The sequence below is a fragment of the Ornithodoros turicata genome, chromosome 7, assembly GCF_037126465.1.
Source record: "Ornithodoros turicata isolate Travis chromosome 7, ASM3712646v1, whole genome shotgun sequence".
Lineage (NCBI taxonomy): Eukaryota > Metazoa > Arthropoda > Arachnida > Ixodida > Argasidae > Ornithodoros > Ornithodoros turicata.
The window spans coordinates 9,338,764-9,360,838 of NC_088207.1; the positions used below are offsets into that span (position 1 = coordinate 9,338,764).

The 22,075-nt window shown below is 45.1% G+C and overlaps 1 protein-coding gene across 4 annotated transcripts in view; it reads left to right on the forward strand.

Annotated features, from left to right (window-relative positions):
• The window catches only part of LOC135400193 (protein cordon-bleu-like), a 205,289-nt gene that overhangs the window by 153,356 nt on the left and 29,858 nt on the right, over positions 1-22,075 (forward strand). For 3 of the 4 annotated variants that reach the window (XM_064631935.1, XM_064631938.1, XM_064631936.1), the window contains exons 2-4: positions 11,748-11,915; positions 16,233-16,455; positions 18,722-18,950. In XM_064631935.1, coding sequence (XP_064488005.1) covers positions 11,748-11,915; positions 16,233-16,455; positions 18,722-18,950 — 620 coding nt within the window. Of the gene's footprint in view, positions 1-7,440; positions 7,501-11,747; positions 11,916-16,232; positions 16,456-18,721; positions 18,951-22,075 lie in introns of those variants that run through there. The other variant, XM_064631939.1, reaches the window with a different exon arrangement.

Consider the following 22,075-nt stretch of genomic DNA (forward strand, 5'->3'; position numbering starts at 1 on the left):
GCTCTTACTTTCAAAATGCCTAACTTCGAAACAACCAATGAAAAGCGCGCAAATAGATTAAAGTAGAATTATAATGGCATACAAAACAACGAAAATACTATCTGCCGTACCTAAATTACACGAAATAGCGTCGTTTCGCTTGTTTGGAAACATTCGGAGTATAGGACCAACAGCGTATATCGATAAAATAAGACACCTACATACCTTACCTATACATACACTATGCATGTCTAATCTCGTAGCTATGTACTTGCTTGGACTTGACTCACCTTAAACCTGCTCTCACTTGTCGCTATGTACATAGGTTTATAGTTAGCATATAGCATTGCGTAGCTATTGCACAGTTATTGTATAGCGTGTATTGTATTAGAGTAGAGGCAGTCCCAGCTCCGCAACCAGCCAGTCGGTGATGTTAATACAGGTTATTATAACGAAAGAAAAAATAAATGCATACCCGTATCTTGCAAAATTATGCTCGATCACTCGAAAGGTTGTAAGGTTGCATGTGGGGGGTGCTTCCAGCGGAGCGTCCATCCTCCTCACCTGTTTTTTTCTGCAGAGACGGGCTGTGCGGGTGTTCAGAGGCATGTTATTATGACATCCGCGAACCACTGACATCTATGGGAACACACGCGGAGGACGGAATATTACGAAACTCAGCGAGAAGTTCGTGGCATCGAGACGTTTGCTCGAGGAAGTTGCAGTTTTCAATGACGGTCACGCCATGGAGTGCGAGACGGTGTAAAGCGTGTTGGTTGAGTAACATGGTAACAAAACTCGAAGGAACACGGACGCCGTGGAGTGGACGACTCCTGAATTTGTTTTGTGCTCCGGCCAGCCGTCAGCACTGAGCCAGTGCATGTGAATAGTGAATAGCGAACTTGCTAGTAGAGCACATGACAAGTATTTTTGGGGGGTGGGGAGGGGTGAGTGAGAATTTATGTTAGGAGTAGCAGAACAAGTCGGTTGGCGAGATCAACTTCTCCTCTTTTTTTCCCCTTCCAAACAAACAAACAAACAGTAACAACTTTATTTTTGAGATGATGGCGGTGTTTGAGACTGGACATTGTGTAAACTCTTCATACTGTGGGGGAAGTCGAGGGACAACATTTCTTTCTTTGTCTTGAGACATCGTGTACCAGCAGACTTTCGCAATTAGAGTGGCAAGTATATAGTCAGAAGGTAGAATTCGTGGTGGAGAACAGTATAGGCTAGATATTCAGTTAAAAAAAAAGGTAATCCATGTCGATGATGCGTTTACTGCTGAACAAAGTCTTTGCTAAGACTTGTTTGGATGGAATTAAGTAATCTTCAATCGATGGTCATACTATGAGAGAAAGAGGGAAGCTGCTTGTGGGGACTAATGCAGTTAGGCCTAGGTTGAATGGCTTCCCCCAACATCCTTGCTGCGTCCTGTCGAAGGAAGGGAGACTAAAAGTTGTTCCCTCTCACTTGCCTCCGTTGCAAGGTTCTCAGCAGCGCTATCGCCCTGCATGGTCAATAACAGTTTAGTAGGATGTGGTAAGTCTTTGTTTCCAGGCTTTCGGTTGTGCTATAGTCTTAGATAGGTTAGTTCCTGGTTCCTGATGAGTTCATGATCACAGACGCGGTCTTGTATACTTCACGTGCACTTAGTGATCAGAAGTTGCTTGTTGTTAATTCCTCCGGATATAGGCAATTGCCGGCGATTGTGGCGGAGAACGACTTTCCGCGTATCAGTGGGATTGTGACACCCTGCGGTAAATATTTCTCAAATGGTCTAAAGCTTGAATTTCCCGTATACTTTCGGCCAACAAGTTTTGTTTATTTGTGTCGTAGGGGGGAGGGAGGGGGGCTAGGCGCAACAGTGACACAATGAATCTAAAAGAGTAGTGCAACAGCGTCATGCTCTTGAATCATTTATGAACTTGTCTTTTCGTGTTGCTTCAACGTGCCTCAGCAGCCAACACGCTGTACTGTCTTTTTGCAGTGGAACAGTTGGCTTGCTCCTGATGACGTAGTGATGATCCGCCCAGACTCGGACTTTTCACATTACGGAGTTTGCATATATGCCATACCCTCCAGCTGCACTTTTGTGTTTATGCAACAACAGCAACTTTATTGTGATTATGATTAGGAGTTTCATCGCCGGGGGCGATACTGTACCCAATTGCTGGTGATGAAATGCCTCAGGGTCCCCTCACAGTGCGGACCAAAGTCCTATACATTGTCCAAAAAAATGACAAGCGCTTTGACGGGAGAGCGGTGGTGGACTGGATTTGACCATGGACCGGGCAATTCTGACAAAGTGAGGTGGCAAGAGTCCAGCTGATTTAGAGACTCTGAAAAGTGTGGTTAGGAAATGTTGGTAGTGGGCAATGAATAAGAATCGCCGCAGTGACGGTATCCGGAAGAATGAACTTGTCTCAGGCGGTAACGCGCACTGGGCCGTAAAAGCTACACTGAGTCGCATCCGGCTCTGCTTTATTTTACTGTGCAGACACTTCAGAACATTTCGCGGCAAATTCAGGGGACCGCTGTATTGTATATACTGCTATATAGTAGACCAGAGTCGTGTATCTGTTGTTGTCCGTCTCAAGCTATACGGTATATACATACACTCAAAGGCCAGTAATGCGCTACAGATGTGGCGGAATCAAAATTATTCAGAGAAAAAGCATTTTCGTGTTGCAGTTAAATCACGAACGCCGGTGAAATTAAGGAATGACCTACTTTTTTTTTCGGAACCAGGAGCTCGCTAGGCGTCGGACGCTGCAGTGAGACATCCTCGCTGCCTCAAAAATATTTAGAGTATTTAGCGAGGATCATTCACTCATGATCCATTTCCGAGACACAGATGGTCAAAACGATTTTGAAGTCGTTCTTTGCGTATAACTGTACAGTAAGTGTAACTATTTTCAAAGTCCTCACGTATATAGTTTTGTGCATTCTAACCATACCTGCTGTGGCACGTATTAATTATTTGCAAATTTGGAACCCTCGAAACTTGGCTTTTGACTGAACTGAAGATGAAAGGGCGGATGACTTTCCGAGTTTCCTATCCGACTACCATATCCACTGTCGGTTTGCAATTGTCAGTATGAAGCCTGCTGGAATATAGGCAATTAAACGTAAAATCATCCGATGAATTAATGCACCGTCTCACTGTGTACAAATTGTTTTGTCCATGTCCCGCCAACGGTTTGCCCTAAAAGCACTCATTATATATATATATATTCACTGGCTTGCACTGTGGCATTGAGGAATGCTCAGTCACCCTCCCAGGTGTATATCGCTCGCTGAGCGATCCCTGGTTTGCCAATTCCGAACGATGCGCAGCTATCCAGAGCTGACGAGCCGCAAACACGGCGAAACACGTGTCCTCTGGTGCTGCGATGGACTTGGGTCCACTGTGAGGCGATTCCTTTCAGTTTCACCACTACCGCCATCAATTGGTAGAGTCTCGCCCCTTGCGATGAGACTCCCCATAATCATCATTCAACTGAAGTTGTTGTTTGTTTAAACGTAGAAGTACGAACACAACCACAACGCCCAGTTGCATACTTCAATCGAATAATTGCAGTTGAAGAAAAGGCACTAGCAGTGGGATTCGAAATCGGAGAGTGTTGGTTCGAATCCTGATGCCTTTCTTCCAATAGATCAAGTAGTCGTAGATAAACTCATTTTAAGAATGCCGGTCTCGGCGTGACTTCTGAGATGCATCTGTCGCGTGCCTGCCTACACTTGAGCAATCAAGGTCGAGTTGTCGTGCTGCAGAACGACTAATACATGCAGTTGCGTAAGAACGGTGCCATGACGCATGTCGGTGGCCAGGCATATATTGCTCAAACAGGATTGCGGCACAAGCGCCTACAAGATGGAGTTTGTGCTCAGCCTATGAGGAAGCTGCGCGTTATTTATCCAATTTTTTTATCCACCAACTTGGCTCTGTTTCCACTTGTTTCCACAGATTTTTTTTTCTTCCTTAAGTTGATAGAATAACATACATGCAGGCGAGCTGGTGGACGAAGAAGGGATGTCCCCACTTCTTCCCTCATCATGGATTGTCTGTGTCGTCTTTGAAAATTGCAAAGAGCGTCACATTCTCCCGAACGTCCCGCAATAATATTTCCTCAGGGTTTTGGGAAAAGGCAGATCATTATATTAAAAGCGAGTCTGGCTATTGGGAGGAGTCACAAAAAGAGGCTCGACCTGTCAATCACAGTTTCGCTCCACTGATTGGTTTGCTTTTTATCAAGGGAGTCGCCATGACACCTCACTGCCACCCAAAACGGCGACGAAAAGAAACACAGTGAAGCGGACATTTCGTGCCAAAAAATTTTCACAGACTACTGTTGGATAAGGGGATAAATAATAGGATATAGGTTGATTGACAGCGTCCCATATTTCAACACTCAATTGGTCGGGAAGCTGAAAAAGTGGGCGGAGCTTCAGGTATAGGCATGACCCATTAATGGCCAGACTCCCTTTTAATATACGGCTCTGGGAAAAGCTACAGTGGAGGGCCACCTGTTACTTAAAAAAGGCGAAAAGGTCAAAACGCACCGAAAGAGATTCTTTTTCCTTTCAACTCGAACAACATATTTGCATTTACTTGCATTTTCCCTTCTTTTTTCTTTCTTTTACATGGGCGCGCTATAGAAGTGCACCGAGTCGGAGCGCTCCTGTAGATTGGGATCGGAAAGCTTCCCTTTACATGGGCCGCTCCCAACGGACCTTTTTCACGTGCGCGTCGTATCCTGGCGGCTCTCCAGCAAACCACGCTCGGAACGCGTCATAACAAATCCACGTGGCTAGCACAAAGGGCCGAACCGGTTCGGAGTGGAACCGGCGAGCTCGCGCCCTTTGTGCGGTCTCCCTACTGGTCCCCACTAGAGCCCTGCTCCATCCGCGGATATTCGCAAGACACTTGCGGATTCTGATGAAAATTTAGCACTTCCTGCGGTGTGCGTATTGGATGCGGGTGGCTCGAGGTCGGATGCGTATCGGATGCGGATATACCGCGTGCTGTAATTTTTCGACCAGCAATTTATTTGTATTGCGCGCCGACAGCGAGCGCATGCTCGAGTTCACCTTTGGCCATGCGCGGCCAAAACGGGAGAGGTGGCATTCTGGCATCTCGAACAACGCGAGCACAGGCGAGGTAGCGTTCCACGCGTTCCAGAACTCTCTCCATATCGCGTTTGTTGAAAGGTTTACCTTTGCTTGTCGTCATGACTGAGTCCTTCCGTGACAGCATGGAGGCATCCGAAATTATACCAACATGCTTCCTGCGGTCTTTACACGTCCTTCGAAACGTGCGGATTTTGCGGATGGTGCGTTTTGCTCAGCGGATCGGATGCGGATGTAAACTGTTGTGTATGCTGCGGATGCGGATCGGAAGCGGATAACATGCGGGTCGGATGCGGATGCCAAAAATCTCATCCGCGCAGGGCTCTATCCCCACTTCTGTCGTTCCCATACTGCGCCATCTAGTGAAGACGGAAATAACCTTCTCCGGCGCCTCAAGGTCATACGCATGCGCATAGGCCGTTATGAAAAAGGTCCACTGGTGGGGCACAGCTGGGACAGGCTGGAAGATGATGAGGTAGAAGGATATGACGTTCCACCCAGACTTAAGAAGTAACCCAGTCACAAGTAACTATAGTTTATGAGCAATTATCTATAGTTATTTTCTAGTTATTGTTCCTCAGAGTGGAACCTTGAGCTTAAATCAGTTACTTGCTTCAGTGACTGTAGTTACGATAACTAATTACTTACCTTCAGAATTGCGTGTCTTTCGCTGTAACTGCGGTAACCGTTTACAGTTTCTTTCCCCGAAGTTGCGAGCCGGTATTTATGGCTCATAGTCATATGCAACTGTCAATAGCCCTGAAAGAACAAATATTTGTAAAGGAACTGCTATTCAGAAACAACCCCCTTGCACCGCAATAAAATAGATCCTTGACGACGAGATCGAAACGTTTGAAAGGTGGAAAGTAATCTGAGCTGAGTACACTATTTATTTATTTTATCATCGGGACCAAGTAAATTTTCTTGTGAAAACGATAATTTTTCGCCGGTATAAACAGAATTTTACTTCCCAAGATCAGTGGCGTCACAAGGGGGGTGCCAGGGTGCGGTCCGCACCGGGTGAAGCGACGGAAGGGGTGACGTGCCGCACCAATACTGCCGCTTCCTCCCGTCCTCTGCGGCACGATGACGCCAAAAACATGAGGAGCCCTCTACGAGGCACATTATCTTTTTTTTTTTTTTTTTTTTCTGAGTGTGGTGTAATATGTTTATTTATCGTGAATCGCCTGGTACGAGAAGGGATCCATTAAGGGGGGCATGGTGTGTGTGTGTGTGTGGGGGGGGGTGACGCAAAGAGCCCCCGCACCGGGTGGCGCGTACCCTAGCGACGCCACTGCCCAAAATGCAATGAGCATCAGTGGATGGATGAGTACTGCGGCTTTTCGCTTTGGAACGTGCGGTAGCTTGCGCCACCTAGCCTGAAATAAACGGTTCTACGACTTACTTATCTCAATCTCTATGTAAGTTATAGTTGATGTGAAGAAAAAACAATGCACAAGTTTCCGGCGATGCAGAATCAAAAATAACAAAGACGGTTAAGAGCATCAACTGTTTACTATATACATAAAAACAAGACTTTCGTGCAGTAGGCTGCACTTCTTCAGGTTTGAGGACCTGTTACGTAACCTGAGGTAACCTGACGACGTAACCTGAGGACCTGTTACGTAACAGGTCCTCAAACCTGAAGAAGTGCAGCCTACTGCACGAAAGTCTTGTTTTTATGTATATAGTAAACAGTTGATGCTCTTAACCGTCTTTGTTATTTTTAAGTTACAGTTCTTCGTTTATATAGTAAGTTTATACTAGGCTTAGTTTATAGTAGAGTAATACCCTTGTTAGACGGGCACATTTAGGTCCTTTTGTCTCAACTGTTTTTTTAGATAGGGCAACAAGTTCGATGCTGCAGAGAGCGCGAAACAGTGCTGCGTGAATGTTTTCTATCTCAATTGTGGAATTTCCAAAAGGCCTTGAGATAAGAGGTCCTGAATGTGCCCGTGTGTCAGGGGTATAAGTAGTAGTGTAAGGTATAGTCCTTAGTTTAGTTATAGTATGGTGGGCTAGAAATACGGGTGTGCCAATTGGCCTATCCAATGCATGGGGAAGGGGAGGGGGGTCCCTCAAATGAAGGATACATCGAGTCGTCGCTCGCAGCAAGCCATGCGGATTCGCCGCGAACTACAAAGGAAACTATATCTCCGCCTGTGTCTCCATGTAAGCAATAAAACATTTTTGATGTCGAAGCTTTCTTCAGCGGCAACTGTTCCTTCTGCTTGCATTTATGGTTGTCAATTAGGGGGCAGTACGTCGAGGTCGTCACGTGACAACGGCAGACGGGTGTGCCTAATGGCACACACCCGAACGTCTCGATGTGATAACACATGTCATGCTGTGGATGTTCGTTCGTCACCTTATCAGTAAAGTGCGTGGGTGTGTACATGCTTTGATTCCCTAGTTCGGTTAGTGAAGGCCAGCCGCGGTGATACCTGCAACAAAACAACTGATAACGAGTGGCTCGTGTCCTTGTTTGTCCGTATCGCATCCCAAGCACTGACATTCGCACACCAGCGCTCTTGGGCAAACTGTACTGGAACATCACGTGACTTAGGAAAATCCGCCAGAGCGCGGCCCTATCGCGGACTTCAGCGTCCCTGGAGCATCCTTCATTTTTGGGTACCTGAAAAACTTGCCGATTGGCACACCCGTATTTCTAGCCCACTGTAGTTATAGTGAGCTCAAGATCGCTGGTTCAATCCCGGTTACATCCCATTTCGCCTATTCCCATTTTGCCTAACCCGGATTATCGGATTAAAGAGGCGGGAGGGGTAACAGCCGTTAGGCGAAATGGGACTGCGGTGCAATCTCATTAGGCAAAACGGGACTGTCGGCAAGTGGGCGTTACTTACACGCTCCGACCCGATGATGACGTGTGCAAGAAATGAATGTGCTCGTCGGACAACTACCTTACGTCGTCTGAAACAAAGACCCTTTACATTTGCAAATATAAGGTGTAAATATAATGTACAAATATAACAAAAACATTTTACAAACGTTTTACATAGTGAATCCTGATGGACAGCATGACGAATGAAACAAGGCTTCGAGCCATGTTCAGTGTCACCTGAGCGATGTTAAATATGGAAACTGGTGTCACTATAGTCGTGTTTAATTTAACTTTTTTTTTCTTTCTTTCGTGTTAGCGCTGCGAAGCTATACGAGCGACGGCGTGGTGGGTAATGAGCGAGATGTGGCTATGTGGAGATGAGAGGTGGCTATGAGCGACGTACAGATGAGAACAGATGGAGAGAGGACAGCAGGAAGGAGTGGGGGGATAGGGGGTTAATATGCGTCTTAGGCAGACTTCAGGGGGAACTGTGCCGGTATTCGTCTCGAAAGTCTTCGGAAAACCCAGGGAGAACCTCAGACAGCACAACCGGTGGTAGGATTCGAACCCACCGCCTCCCAGTTAGCACGACACCACCGAGCGAGACGCCTTAACCCACGTTCAACCTAACTACCGTATTTTCCGGTGTATAACGCGCGCGTTATTCGGTAAAAAGGTGCTCTGAAGAGGGCCTGCGCATTATCTAACGGTGGAAGTTATACACGGAAATATTTTCCGACAGGAATTCCTTTTCTGGTCGGTGTCGTACAAATTCTAGTCTCCTCCAGGGTGTGCTGTGAATTTCTCCCAAATCACTTAGGGTCAGTTGAAAAAGCCGGCGTAGGGCGTTGGAATTAATAACAAGTTGTGATGCTACTTAAGAATGTCATTGATCAGTCAATAATTCAGAATGGCGAACGGGACATGATGTCGTACCTCGATGCCGTGGGACATCTAATGCATATTGAGTAGAGCTGCAAATTTGGAAGAATTTTGAAGTGCAGAAAACAAAGCTGCCCTTTTAATTAAAAAAATGTAAATAAAAACTATGTTTTCACTCTTGCACAGTCTATATTTGTGAACCAACAGATGAGGGAAGAAACCCTAGTGTGATATGAATTATAAATACAGGCCTCATGCTTCAGTGAAACCAACAAGGTTGCATGTAAAGTTATATGAAGATCCGAAATTGACTTTTGGCAGCATGCCAGAGGACGGCCTTCTTTCTTACGTAACACGGATTAGTAGGCGAAGTGGGACTGTCTGCAGCATACATTAGGCCAAATGGGACCCCCTGCAGTTCGAGGTCGGTGAACCTGCTAAGGGATGGCGAGATAATCTGCTAAGAAGCATTAGGCAAAATGGGAATAGGCGAAATGGGAAGACACGTCAATCCCAGCTGAGGACGGTAGAAATGTGGGGGAGGTAAAACATTGCTTCCAGCACCGTGTATCGGATATTCCCGGCGCACGTCAAAAGAACCCCACGGGGTGGTCGAAAGTACCCGCAGTCCTACCCTGCGGCACGTGCAGGATGTGGCCAATGGCCACACAATTGTTGGAGGACTCAGTTTACGTGTAAATCAACTACCGATTATTAACGGTTTTATACCACCAATCATTCAGTCGGTTCTTCGTATTTTGTACTGCTTCAGTTTTATCTAGGCCTCTATCGTTTCGAAAACCGAGTGCTTCCCACAGGGTCACATCCCCTTGCGCTGACTAAGTACCCCTACATTCCACACATCAGTGCTCTCTCTTCTTCTTGTCCGTACGGCGCATGTTTCGTCTACGTTTTTCGAGTAACAACCGACTATTTAGCTGCGTGGTTTTTTGTTCTTAACATCCCATTCCTTCTCCGAAACAGCAGCTCTCCTTCTAAGGTTGATGGTGGTACCTTTAATCGTATATGTAAAGGTTGATTATGATTAAAAGTTAAAAAAAAGTTAAAAGTTCAACGTTCAACAAAGCCCAGACAACGCCCAGCACAACGCCACGACCGTTCATGAAGCATGGGACGAATTTTTTATTTTTTTGCTCGGTGGCCACGCGGGCCGCATGGCAACACCAGGCGGGCTGTCACTTCGTCACCCCTGCTCTATGCGGTCCCGAGTCCGACCCGCTCGCCGTAATCGGGCCTCAAAATCGGTTTGACTGCGGGCTCGTGCCAGGCTCGCGTGGTTTAGATGTATTAGGAGTCTCTACCGTTTGAATTGAACCTGCTGGACGGATTGCATTTCAGATCTGCCTAGGCAGCTGCGGACAGTGTACCCAGAATCAATAAATCATTTCGTGTTGTGACGATCATACAGCATAAATGAAACATGCGTGCGCATTGGGCTGCGAGTATGCGAGTACCCGTCGGATGTGCGGGTGTGGATGCGGGTTACACCAATGACATTGCTGCGGATGCGTGTCGTGGTCCCGCGGTTGCGGTGCGGCTGCGGGTTCGAATATACCTCTACCTGTTTGTAAACAAATGACGTCATAATGTTCGACAGCGCCACGAGTTTGGTAGAGTTGAACTACGTTCAAAGCTAGTGGCGAACAAGGTCGCGCCTAAAGCCACGATCTTGAGGGGATTACGATGGTCTCTGAAAAGGACGCGACCTTCGGTCCTACTTTTCTTTCAATAGGAGGCAGCGAACAATTGGCCATTCGTGGAACCCAGCTCTCCCCTTCCGATCTGTTTTGGTTTCGGTGTGTATACCAACGTCACGATGACGTTTCTCGGGTAGAGGTTTATTTTCATACCCGCACTCATCTCTACCCATGGTCTGCACAGAGTAAGATTTTTGTTCTTGTATAAAACGACTTCGTACGGTGCAGCGCTAAGGCATTTTATAATTTAAGGTCACGTGAGTATTCCTTGACGAAGGAAAAGCGGGAGTTGTTTCAAATTTGCACCGCAAAAGCAAAGAACGCATGAGGACGCCGAACGCGGACATAATTATTTTTTGAGTTGGCAACTAGTGTTGAAACTTGCTCCCGCTGCGTGCGAAGCGTCGCTGTTCGTAGATCCTGTGAAACAATATAAACGCAATAACGAGATGAGAAATATGGACAGCAACAAAGAATCCAGCCGCAGAACGAGAGAAATGGACGGAGGAGGAGGCGAATGCACTAATTTGCTTGTGGCATGAACATTTGTCTGATTTTCGCGGCAAGAAGCGAAACGGAAAGTTTATGCTGCTATTACCGCTGCTTTGGCAGACATCGGGATCGCGAAAACCAAGCGCCAAGTGCACTCTTAAATACGATACCGATACGAAATGGGTACACCACTTAAATACGATAACACCTGATCTGCATTGACTTGGCCACTTTGTTTGCCACAATATTTACCACAATATTTACTTGAGACTTGCTCGACCCATGATTGCAAGTTCAGAGAAAGCTGTATAGGGTTTATTAAATGACGTCTCATCTCCAGAGCGTGTGTAGAAGTTGGGTTCTAGTTTGCCACTGTGGCTGCCAAGGAAATACGAAAATTGTGGGAATGTTGTACAAATAAGTTGAAAAGGGGTAAAATCTGGGCTGTCTGGTGCTTCGTTTTAAAATGGCTAAAAACCCGAGTGCACTTTAACACTTAGGAAAGACGACGCAAACACAGCACTGACACAAATTCGGCGCAATGTTTGTGTCATCCTTGCTAAATGTTACTCCGCACTGGGGTTTTTATCCATCTTAAAACGTACAAATGATATTCACGCAGTACAGTGATACGGAAACACCAAATTAAGTGTGCTACGTATTGTGTCTCGTGTTCTTAGGGTATTTCTCTCTCGATGCAGTTCTCGAGCGAAAAAGGGAACCTCGTCGGGGAGTTCTCAAGCGGCTGTTGTGGCATCGCAACCCATGGCTGGGGACGACTGCGCCATCAATGACCTTCTCGAGGGACGCACCGACCTTTGTCTCGTGCTGCCTGATCACCGACACATCATAGTCAACGTCGAGAGGAGGTAAATGCATTGCACCCCACGTTCTATTAAGGACCCTCTTGGAATGTTTGATGTAGTACGTGACAGCAGTCGACGCCCCTCCGAAGCCGCAGTCTTGTAAGGAATTATCGCCTTCGTTTTCTTTCAAATGCATTCATTCTTCTACGACATCTGGACAAATCTTTCAGAGTCCACTGTGTTTTGTAGAGCAAGCCTCGAGGGACAACCCCTGTAGTGTAGTGGGTGCTATTAAAGGGTCAGTCACATTTTCGCGCGTGATACCAGTAACAATAACAGTAACAATAACAGTAACAATAACAGTAACAATAACAGTAACAATAACAGTAACAATAACAGTAACAATAACAGTAACAATAACAGTAACAATAACAGTAACAATAACAGTAACAATAACAGTAACAATAACAGTAACAATAACAGTAACAATAACAGTAACAATAACAGTAACAATAACAGTAACAATAACAGTAACAATAACAGTAACAGTGACAGTAACAGTGACAATAACAGTGACAGTGACAGTAACAGTGACAGTAACAGTAACAGTGACAGTAACAGTGACAGTGACAGTAACAATAATAATAATTGGGTGTTTACGTCGCGAGACAACTGAGATCATGAGCGACGCCACAGCGGTCGGTCTGTGGGTTGCTTTTGCCCACCTGAGGGTTCTTTAACGTGCAATGAAAGCTCATCACACGGCATCCCGTATTTAACATCCCTCGCGGAAGACGGCGTGCCTAAGCAACTTGTACCCTGCCACCAAGTTGCTGGCGTCCTCGGCCGGTTTCGAACCCGCAATCTCGGGATCAGAAGGCGAACACTCTACCGACTGAGCCACCGAGGCCGGTGACAGTGACAGCGACAGTAACAGCGACAGTAACAGCGACAGTAACAGCGACAGTAACAGCGACAGTAACAGCGACACTAACAGCGACACTAACAGCGACACTAACAGCGACACTAACAGCGACACTAACAGCGACACTAACAGCGACACTAACAGCGACACTAACAGCGACAATAACAGCGACAATAACAGCAACAATAACAGCGACAATAACAATACCTAATTGACAGACAGGCTTCTGCTGCCACACAGTGAATAATTTATGTTGGAGAAAGCTACGAAAAAATCGTGGTTACCAGCCAGTGCGTAACAAACTAAATACAAACTTTCGTCTTCATGTATTTCCTATGCACTAATACCTATGGATGGAGGCGAAAGTTTGTGTGGTCGTATTTACGGTGTTAACACAATGCTTCGTAACCACAATTTTTTCGTAGGTTTCTGCGGCATAAATTTTTTGCTCTAGGGCAGAGAAGGTCTGTGCATCAAAGAGGTGTCGCGTGTTGCATGAAAATGTGACTGACCTTTTAGAGCACCCACCCTGTACTTGCTTCCACTTATTTCTATTGTCTGTTTGCATTCGGATGTTGCCATTGGCCACAGTGAAAATTGTCCGGTTGCACGATGACAAGTAATTCCGCGAAGATCTATCTCGCCTCCCGCGTGATACTTAATCATTTTTCTTCCACACGTTTTCTTCCAAATGCAGGTGCTCTAGTTCTGTGAACCCGTAGGCATACCACTCGGCAATAACATGCCAGCATCCAACCGTAGTATGTGACAGAATTAAACCCATGCTGATTTCCGATCATCACGACAGGCGGACAGGACGGGAGGGATAATTGAACCTCTGTACGCAATTAGGGGATAAGTCGACTTATCCCCTTTTTGCTATTTTTGCTGCAGTGACATCTACGTACCAGCATGTACCTGCCAAAGAAAATTTGGGACCGTATTGCAATTTATTGGCTCGCTACAGGAGAGTAAGAAACCGGAAATGCACGTGTGTCAATGGGACGGACAATCAGATCAGGCCCCTTTTCTCGGTTTGGGATTTTTAGACTTGTCCCCTTATTGCATACAGAGGTTCGATCGACATTAAAACTCTTTGAATATCCGTCATGTTCATGGAAGCCCTATTATTGGCACCTTGTGAAAACTACTGGCATTAGCAACAAAGTTTGGGAAACAGACAGCATGTTCTCTTTCTAAACCTGCACATTCTTGGTGTTGTACGAATAGAGTTCAACATGATACGTGACAAATTAGCAAATAAAGTGTCACGATGAAAGTAATGGCAAATTTGCGTGGTCATTTCCTGGCAGCCTTTTTTGCCAGAGTCTGAGCAGCTGTGTTCTCTTGATCAAACCGCGGGAATCACGCGTGTTCTGGCATTTTCCTAGTGCCAGGAGTTTTCCACCTTGCACTTTTTCTCTTGCCAAGTCTCCATGCAACCGGGCAGCAGGTTGTCCAGCTATATTGGGTGTTGTCACATCCGCACCACAAAGGCCAGCTTTGGTCTGCACACCAAAGTTAACATGGGTTAGCAGACGACGAAACTGGAACGCAAGCTACTGCGCTGCCCTAGTGTGATCCGAGCGACTAAAAACTCTGCTAGCTTCAGAACCGCTACCTAGAAAGTACGAATTTTTGGAGCGCGAAATATCAGTTGGCGACTGTATTGTGCCTCTTATTGATGTAATGTCAAACATGTTACGAATTACTTGCTGTCGCAGAATTGTACTTCTTACCATCTGCTGCGCAGCCTGGTAACAGGACTAGGCTAGGACAACAAACAATATATGAAAGAACTGATGTTCTGAGGCTGGAACAACATAGAAGGGGCAAATACATACAAAGCCTCAATTTGCCTAAGAAATTAACGATGAAAGACACTGATGTTCGTCACTTGCCGCCTGAGTCGATCCTGTCGTATGAATGTGTGTGTGAGTGAGCAAGAAATGTAAGAGTGAAAGGAGGATGAGTGAGAGAGAGTGGCTGGTTTGTCTCTTCAGATGACGCACCCTGGAAGTCGCTGAGAAGGCGTGTTAGCTTAGCTCAATTGGTAGAGCCCTGGACCGGTAATCCAGAAGATGTGGGTTCGAGTCCTACAGCTGGCTAACCTTTTCAGTGACTTTCATCTTTCATCGCAAACAATATATGTTTGTTTCCACTGTGGAATGAGGTTTCCTTTAACTGTAGGGTTAGTCTAGCAAACGTTACACATTTCGATCGCATCGTAAAAATAGAAGACGGGGTTTAGCCAACCCCAAACTTCGCAGACTGGGAGCCATTTGTCTCAAATTTTGTTGGAATTTTTTTGTGGGCGCTATGGTCCTGTAGAAGAAAAGTTAAAAATCGAGAAAAATCTCACTTTGTGTATTCTCTACGGCGTGTCTCACTCAAAAGCCGCCATTTTCTCCCGTGTGCGCCTCATTTTCATTTCAGCACACACATGTGGCACCACTGTACAAAAGAAGAGGATGAGTGCATAGCGTCAGAATCATGGTCAGAATGCACCATAGAATGGGCATGTCACATCGTTGTAGGCAGCGCCGCCTGTGTGACGTGATGTGAATGTGAAGCAGACACAAGGAAAAATGGCCGTGTTTGCGTGAGATAGGCCGTTGAAAATGCACGGGGAGAGTTTTTGCTTGATTTTTAATTTTCTTTCTACATTAGCATAGTGCTTACAAAAAATTGCAATACAACTTCAGACAAATGGCTATCAGTCTTCAAAGTTTGGGGCAGGCTAAAGCCAGCCTTCTATTTTTACGATGCAATTGAAATGTGTAATGTTTGCTAGGCTAACCCTGTAGATGTTTTTTTTTTCTATCTACAGCTTGACTGTCTGTAATCTGTGACAGCTAATTTTCGAAAGTTGAAAAGCTTCTTATAAGTATTCGAAACATGCCTAAAGAAACATCACTTTTTTTAAGACCAAGACATCAAGCAACCCTGTAAACAAGGAGACCGATAAACAGATGACTTTCCTGTTGGGATTTGCAAATACTACCTTTTGAGAAAATGTAATTTGTCTGAAAGAAAATAAACAAAAGCCGAATCTTGCACTCAGTAGCTAAACGTCTATACCTGGGCCTTGTTTCAGCACCGTGGCGCTGCTATCGTACGTCGCTCTGTTTGGCCCAGAGTTGTGCGCATGAGACATTTTCGACGCCGTACTTGGCGGAGTTGGCGTTTCGTCGGTCGGCTTCGCCACAGCGTTGCCAGTAAATTTAAATTTGCAATTTTTCCGGAGCTGTAACGTCTGTGTGAGAAAATTTTGCGGCATTTTACTCCTGAGGACGTACACAATTCAGGACACACAAAACATGAGGTTGCACCTCGACTGCTTTATAGTACCTTTAAGCATATCTAGTGACTGATATGCAAAACGGAATTGATGGGCCATTCTCACTTCGTAATTTTATTTCGCGATTATGACTTTGTGTTATCATTTGTTCCAGGACACCAGTAATGGACCTACTGGTACAGGTTGCCACAGCTAACAAGATAAACCCAAGCAATCATGTGATCCAAGTCTCCAATGACCGAGGATATGTCTGCAAGCCCAATACCCCGGTGGGATCATTGGATGTCAAAGAGCTTTACATCATTCCAAAGGTCTCGCACACAAGCAGTGACCTTACGCATAAACGACTGCCTAAACGTGCTCCTCAACCATTTGAGGTATGCTGCTACCTCTTTCATGTTTGGCCTCTTATACCTTTGGCTTTTTTTTCTGTTTCTCTCTAGCATCTAATGTTGCTCTTGTGTAATGTCCTGACTTTGATGGCACAATGACTCGATGATGATACAGTTTAATCTCTATATAACGAATTTGTAAATGCTGGCTCTATGTTTCGTTAAATAGAGAAATTCGTTAAATAGAACACGCCGAGTGAAACAAAGATGGCCGCCGCCACTACCTGCACCGCGTGTACCACAGAACGCCATTTGTCATAAGACAGGTATCATGCTAAGAAGAGCACAAAATGTTGAGCTTTATTCGTCACATGACACTAGGTAGTACATCATTTGTGCACAATATGGCTCTGAGCGTTCATATTTTTTGTAACTCCGGATGACCTCTATTTCTTGGTTGGTTCACTTGCACTCACGACTGCCAGTAGAACGAGAGTACATCGCCGCTGAATACCTAAAAGAACGAGAAATGGGTACATACCACGTAAACATCTGCGTTGATGGAACTTTGAACGGCAGCCATTTTACCACCGTCAGCGTCAGTGGCGCGAACTGCAAACCGCACAAAACCGCAACCTACTGTCATCAACATCAACGAAAGCAAATTAGACTTCGCGAGAGGCCAGCAGTGCATGTTTTCTTGTCCACAAACAGGTGCGAAGAGGCCCCCTGTCTCTTGCGGCCCTCGCGCTGGTTTCGAAACGCCGTTGGCGGACTGAAAATCGCTAGCGGCAGCAATGCACATGTCTACACGCTCATGCCTGCAGCACGTGACAACTACAGTAACCAACGAAAACTCGCGTGAGCACAATGGAGAGGGGAAGGTTCCCCCTCCTCCTCCTCCTCCTCCTCCTCCTCCTCCTCCTCCTCCTCCTCCTCCTCCTCCTCCTCTTCGTGGTGAAGGGGAAGACACGTGCAGAAGGCTTTCATTGCCCAGAGACTTCGTTAAATAGAGGTGACCAAACAAATGGGAACAAATTAATTTCGTTAAGTCGACGTTCGTTATTGAGAGGTTTAACTGTATACATAAGTAAAACATAAGGTCAAAAGAACCAGACCCCTCCAAACACCACCAGCACATCAAACTTACTTGCTACTTTCCTTTGCCTGTGCACAACTTGGTGCACACACAGAATAGCTACAACAACAACAACAGAAGTTCCAGAGTTGTTCTCTTGCAGACGTTCACCATGAGACAAAAGTATGTCAGCAACAGCTCAACGTATTTTCTCGCCTCGACATTTGTACGACTGCTCACGCAAATGTGTGTTTGACACATCTTGCTGTCTGTCCGATATAAGAACTTCCACATCATAACGGAATATTGTAAACACAATGTGTTGTCCACTCTACAAGAGACTCTCTATGCTTGATCTGGCAGTTTACTCCGGAACGAGACTTATTAATTTCCAGGATCAAGTATTTTAGGTTTCGCTAAAGCTAAACTGCCAGGGAAAACTGCAAAATCAAGTATAAAGTGTCAGTGTTATTGTATGGAAGTTCTTTTATTGGGCAAATCTCAAGATGTTTCAACACTCGTTTGCGCGAGCACTTGTACAATGTGGAAGCAAGATAGATTTTGAACATGTTAAGATAATGGGCAGATGTACGGAGAGAAGGGAAAGGGTGATTTTTTAGCCTCTTTTGATAGTTGGGGTGCAGGAAAGGTGTGCATTGTGTGAGTACATTTCTTGGTAAAGAACAGGTTTTTTGTGACATTAGAAACAGTGTCTGAGTGAGCTAATTAAATCGTTGTTGAAACTGAGCTTTTTGTGTCATCTTGTGTATCCTTTGAGGGCTTTTACCCTTTAAGTCATCTTGTTCAGTATGAGCATGGGTTTCAGGGGCTGCAATTACACCATGCATGGTAACTGTCACCTTTTTGCAAATATGTCACCCGTGCCAACCTGCATTGTGCGAAATGGTAATTCTGTCATAGCAAATGTACTATGTATTTATACCTGTTATTTGAATTATCTCAGCTTGACAATGAAAAAATGGCGAAGAAGCAAGCGAGCCGGTGAAGATGATGCATAATGTAAAAACGCCCGAGACTAGGGATCACGAAGGGACAGACACAAACACGAAGTCTCAAGAGACTTCGTGTTTGTGTCTGTCCCTTCGTGTTCCCTAGGCTCGGGGTTTTTACATTATGTATCTCAGCTTGTTGTACATATTTGAGCATGCTGTTCCATCAGTACAATACGATCAGTTATTCGTGTGATTTTGTATTAACGATGCGTATTTTCAGCCAACATTTCGGTTACAAGTCCGCCTTCCGAAAAACCAGCTGATGGTACTACGGGTAAACCTTGGCACGACCTTGGCACAGGTGAAGCAAACAGCATGTGAAGAGAAGGGCCTGGACCCTCAGGGATATCAGCTGGTGGCTATAGGACGTCTGCCTGTAGCTGCCCTAGACCTTGCGCTGACACTGGAACAGTATGGATCCACTGAAGTTGGCCTCATGTCAAACAGAGGTACGGGTGACCACTGGCGTTACACTGACTATTGATAAAAATGTTACCCAGAGGGCACGTTTAATGCATTTTTTGCACAGTCTAGAAGCCTTTGCAACTCTGCAAATTATTATTTTTTTCATAATTAGTACATACTCGAGAAATTAATGCACAAAATTGTTGAAAGGGATATTTATTTGTGCCTTATTCAGCAAAATACGAAACAGTGAAGCAGTGTTAAGCAACACTCTCACATCACATTCAGCAAATTCCGTGCCCTCAGGCAGCATTTTGTGCATTGTTACGTGGGCAAGCTGCCTTTACAGATAAGTAGAGTATCATTTATTCAAACTCTCATATTCCATACAGACAGGTTAATTCAGACAGATTTCAAATTTTTGTTTGGCTAGCTATGTTTTCAATATATTGAATAACTGGTTAACTCAAACAGCCCATGCACTTAATTCAGACTTTTTGTTCCCTCATAAAATTTTTCTACTGGGCAGAGAACGACTTTGGCACATTGGTGACACCATCTCTTGAAGCTCCTGAATACATTGCTCGCCTCTGGGTGTATCTCTCTACTAAACAAGAGTCTCACAAGCAAGTGCTTGTTTTGGCTAGCATCGTTTTCTTTTTTTTCTCTTTTTTTTCAGTACTGATGTATTGAGTGAGCAGTCAGCCATAGATAGGGTTTCCGGTTTTCAGTGATTGTATTTTCCGAGGTATTACGACATAGGGTGAAGATATGTGACGAAGAGAAGTTATCCTGTTATTTCGTTATCTTATAAGCCAATTCAATCTTGCGCTACTGTAATTGGGTCTTGCGTTCATTTTTACAGCATTTCGATGGGTCTCAAAAATTATAATCACCAAAAACCAGGCACCCTAGTCACAGATAAGTTTTCTTTAAATAGCTCTCCAGTTATAGCTGGTTGAATTAATGAATTTGACAAATTAAAAGTGCTAAAACCAAAGATGACAAGATGAACAACACACACAGGTAGTGCACCAACAACAAACTTTCATCACACACAAACAACACACTTATATCTTGCCTTGGAACGTCATGCATGCTAATTTTGACATGTTTGGCATCTGTTCCTTCAACATGTCACGAGCAATGAAGCGTTTGGCCTGCTTAGGGAAGGATGACTGCATTTTGGGTCATCATACATTTATCTTGGTATCATGCAAGACAGATTGCTCAAAAGGATTGAATCAATAGCTTAGTGTCGTAGGGATCCTTCCATGGCTAGAAGACCAGATCTACTTGCCAACAATCGAGATTACAGGTACCAAGGAACACATCTAACTCTCTATGAACTAAATCAGAATCCTACTGAATTTATGTGGTCACAATCCATGTGTTTCTAGCAAATAATTTGACATCAGTATCATCACTTAAATGACAAGAGCTGCAATACAAGCTCATTCTTGGGTACCACGTATCACCCATGATATGATCTGCAAAGTATAATCAAGATTGCTCCGTGCGAGGGAAAATTAACGAATGAAATGTTGAAACTGGCAGAAACCACCTTTTGAGCAGGCCAAGTTCTGGTAAACATGTACAGATGATGTACTGGCGTGTGTTGAACCTGGAATAGTATTCGTCCAGCGTAGGATCTTGCACACGTGTTGTGGAGAGGTTTAACAGTAAAAGAAAGAGGAAAATCCCTAATTGCTTCACTGTATTGTAGTAGAAATCATACCTGCACAGCCGTGGGATTTCCAGAGTTTGATGTCAAACGAAAGATTAATAAAAATAGCTTTTGGGTGTGTGGACAGCTTAATATGTGCCGCGGGGTTTGTATTAATCTAATTGTGTTGTGGTCCAGTTGTTGATTCTTAAATTGCGAAAACAGAAAAAATATGCTCTCCACTTCACATTTCCAATGTCTGTCATAAGCGTTGCACACATGTGTGCGTTTATTTTGCCAAATTTTTTCAAAATTTCTAGGCATAACATGCGCTCACAGTTTCGCTCTCCCAGAGAATATAGGTTCTATAGTAGTGTTTAAAGTGCCACTCCAGACTCAGAAAACAGCGTTTATTTTATTCAGTCCACGAAATGAAGGTGCCTCAAGGATTCCATACGCGAAATTTCAATCCTGGCTACGAACACTGTGCATTTCTGTCAATTTTTGAAGATGTACCGAGCCTCTACAAGATTCGATGACGCGATGAGCGAGCAACGTTATCATAAGCGCACAAATTGCAATGATGTCACATTCAAGAGAGGGCACTCGTCTCCTAGCAACAACACTGGTGTCCGGGGAGGGTCACGTGGTAGAGAAGTCACGTGAGGCTGCTCGAAAGAGGGGAAAATGGGAGAGACGTCTTCTCCCTCGTTTGTGGTTTCTCCAAGGTCGGAGCGGCGGGATGGTATGTCACGTGGGGGTGCGCTAGCGGAATGCAAAAAGTGAGCCTCCCCGGGAGACGCGACGGGCAACGACATTGCCAGATGAGAGCCGGGCACTCCCTCTTGAGCCTAACATGACGTCACAGTTCTCAAAAATAAAAATTGATTTTCTCTAGGTTTCGCGTCATGTAGAGCCAAAATATTTTGCAGGAATATAAAGTGAGTTGAGAAGATTTCAGTAACATAACTTTGGTAGGATTCTGAAGACACGAGATTTAGTCCGTAGTGGCACTTTAAAGGAGTACAGAGGGCCATCCAAAAAGATTTCAGGTTAAGACATCTGATGAAAGTGTGTGTGTCATTATACCGAACAGCGCGAAAGGTTTTGATCTGTGCAATTTGTTTGCCAGAAAAAAACTCACATAAACATAGTACCGCGCCTTCACCCTTAACCCGCTAATCCAGCTATAACGAGGATGAGGAGGTATGATGGCACATCACCGATGACAGCATAAGGAGACTCTTTCTGGTTTGCCAGTCAATGGGGGTCAGTGCCTTCTCTCTTTGCCGCCGTAAACCTGTTTTGCCAGTTCTCCCGGAGAATTGGGGATAGAAGGAGCGGCCAAAGCCCCCAAGAACACGCTGACATCCCTCACTTATCCTGAGGATGTCATTGCGGGACAGCAGTGACATCCTGGGAATATCCCCATATGATCCTCAATTTGTTGGAAAAGTGTTAGAATGAGACTCCAGAGATGGTCCTAGGGACAACATCTGGGGA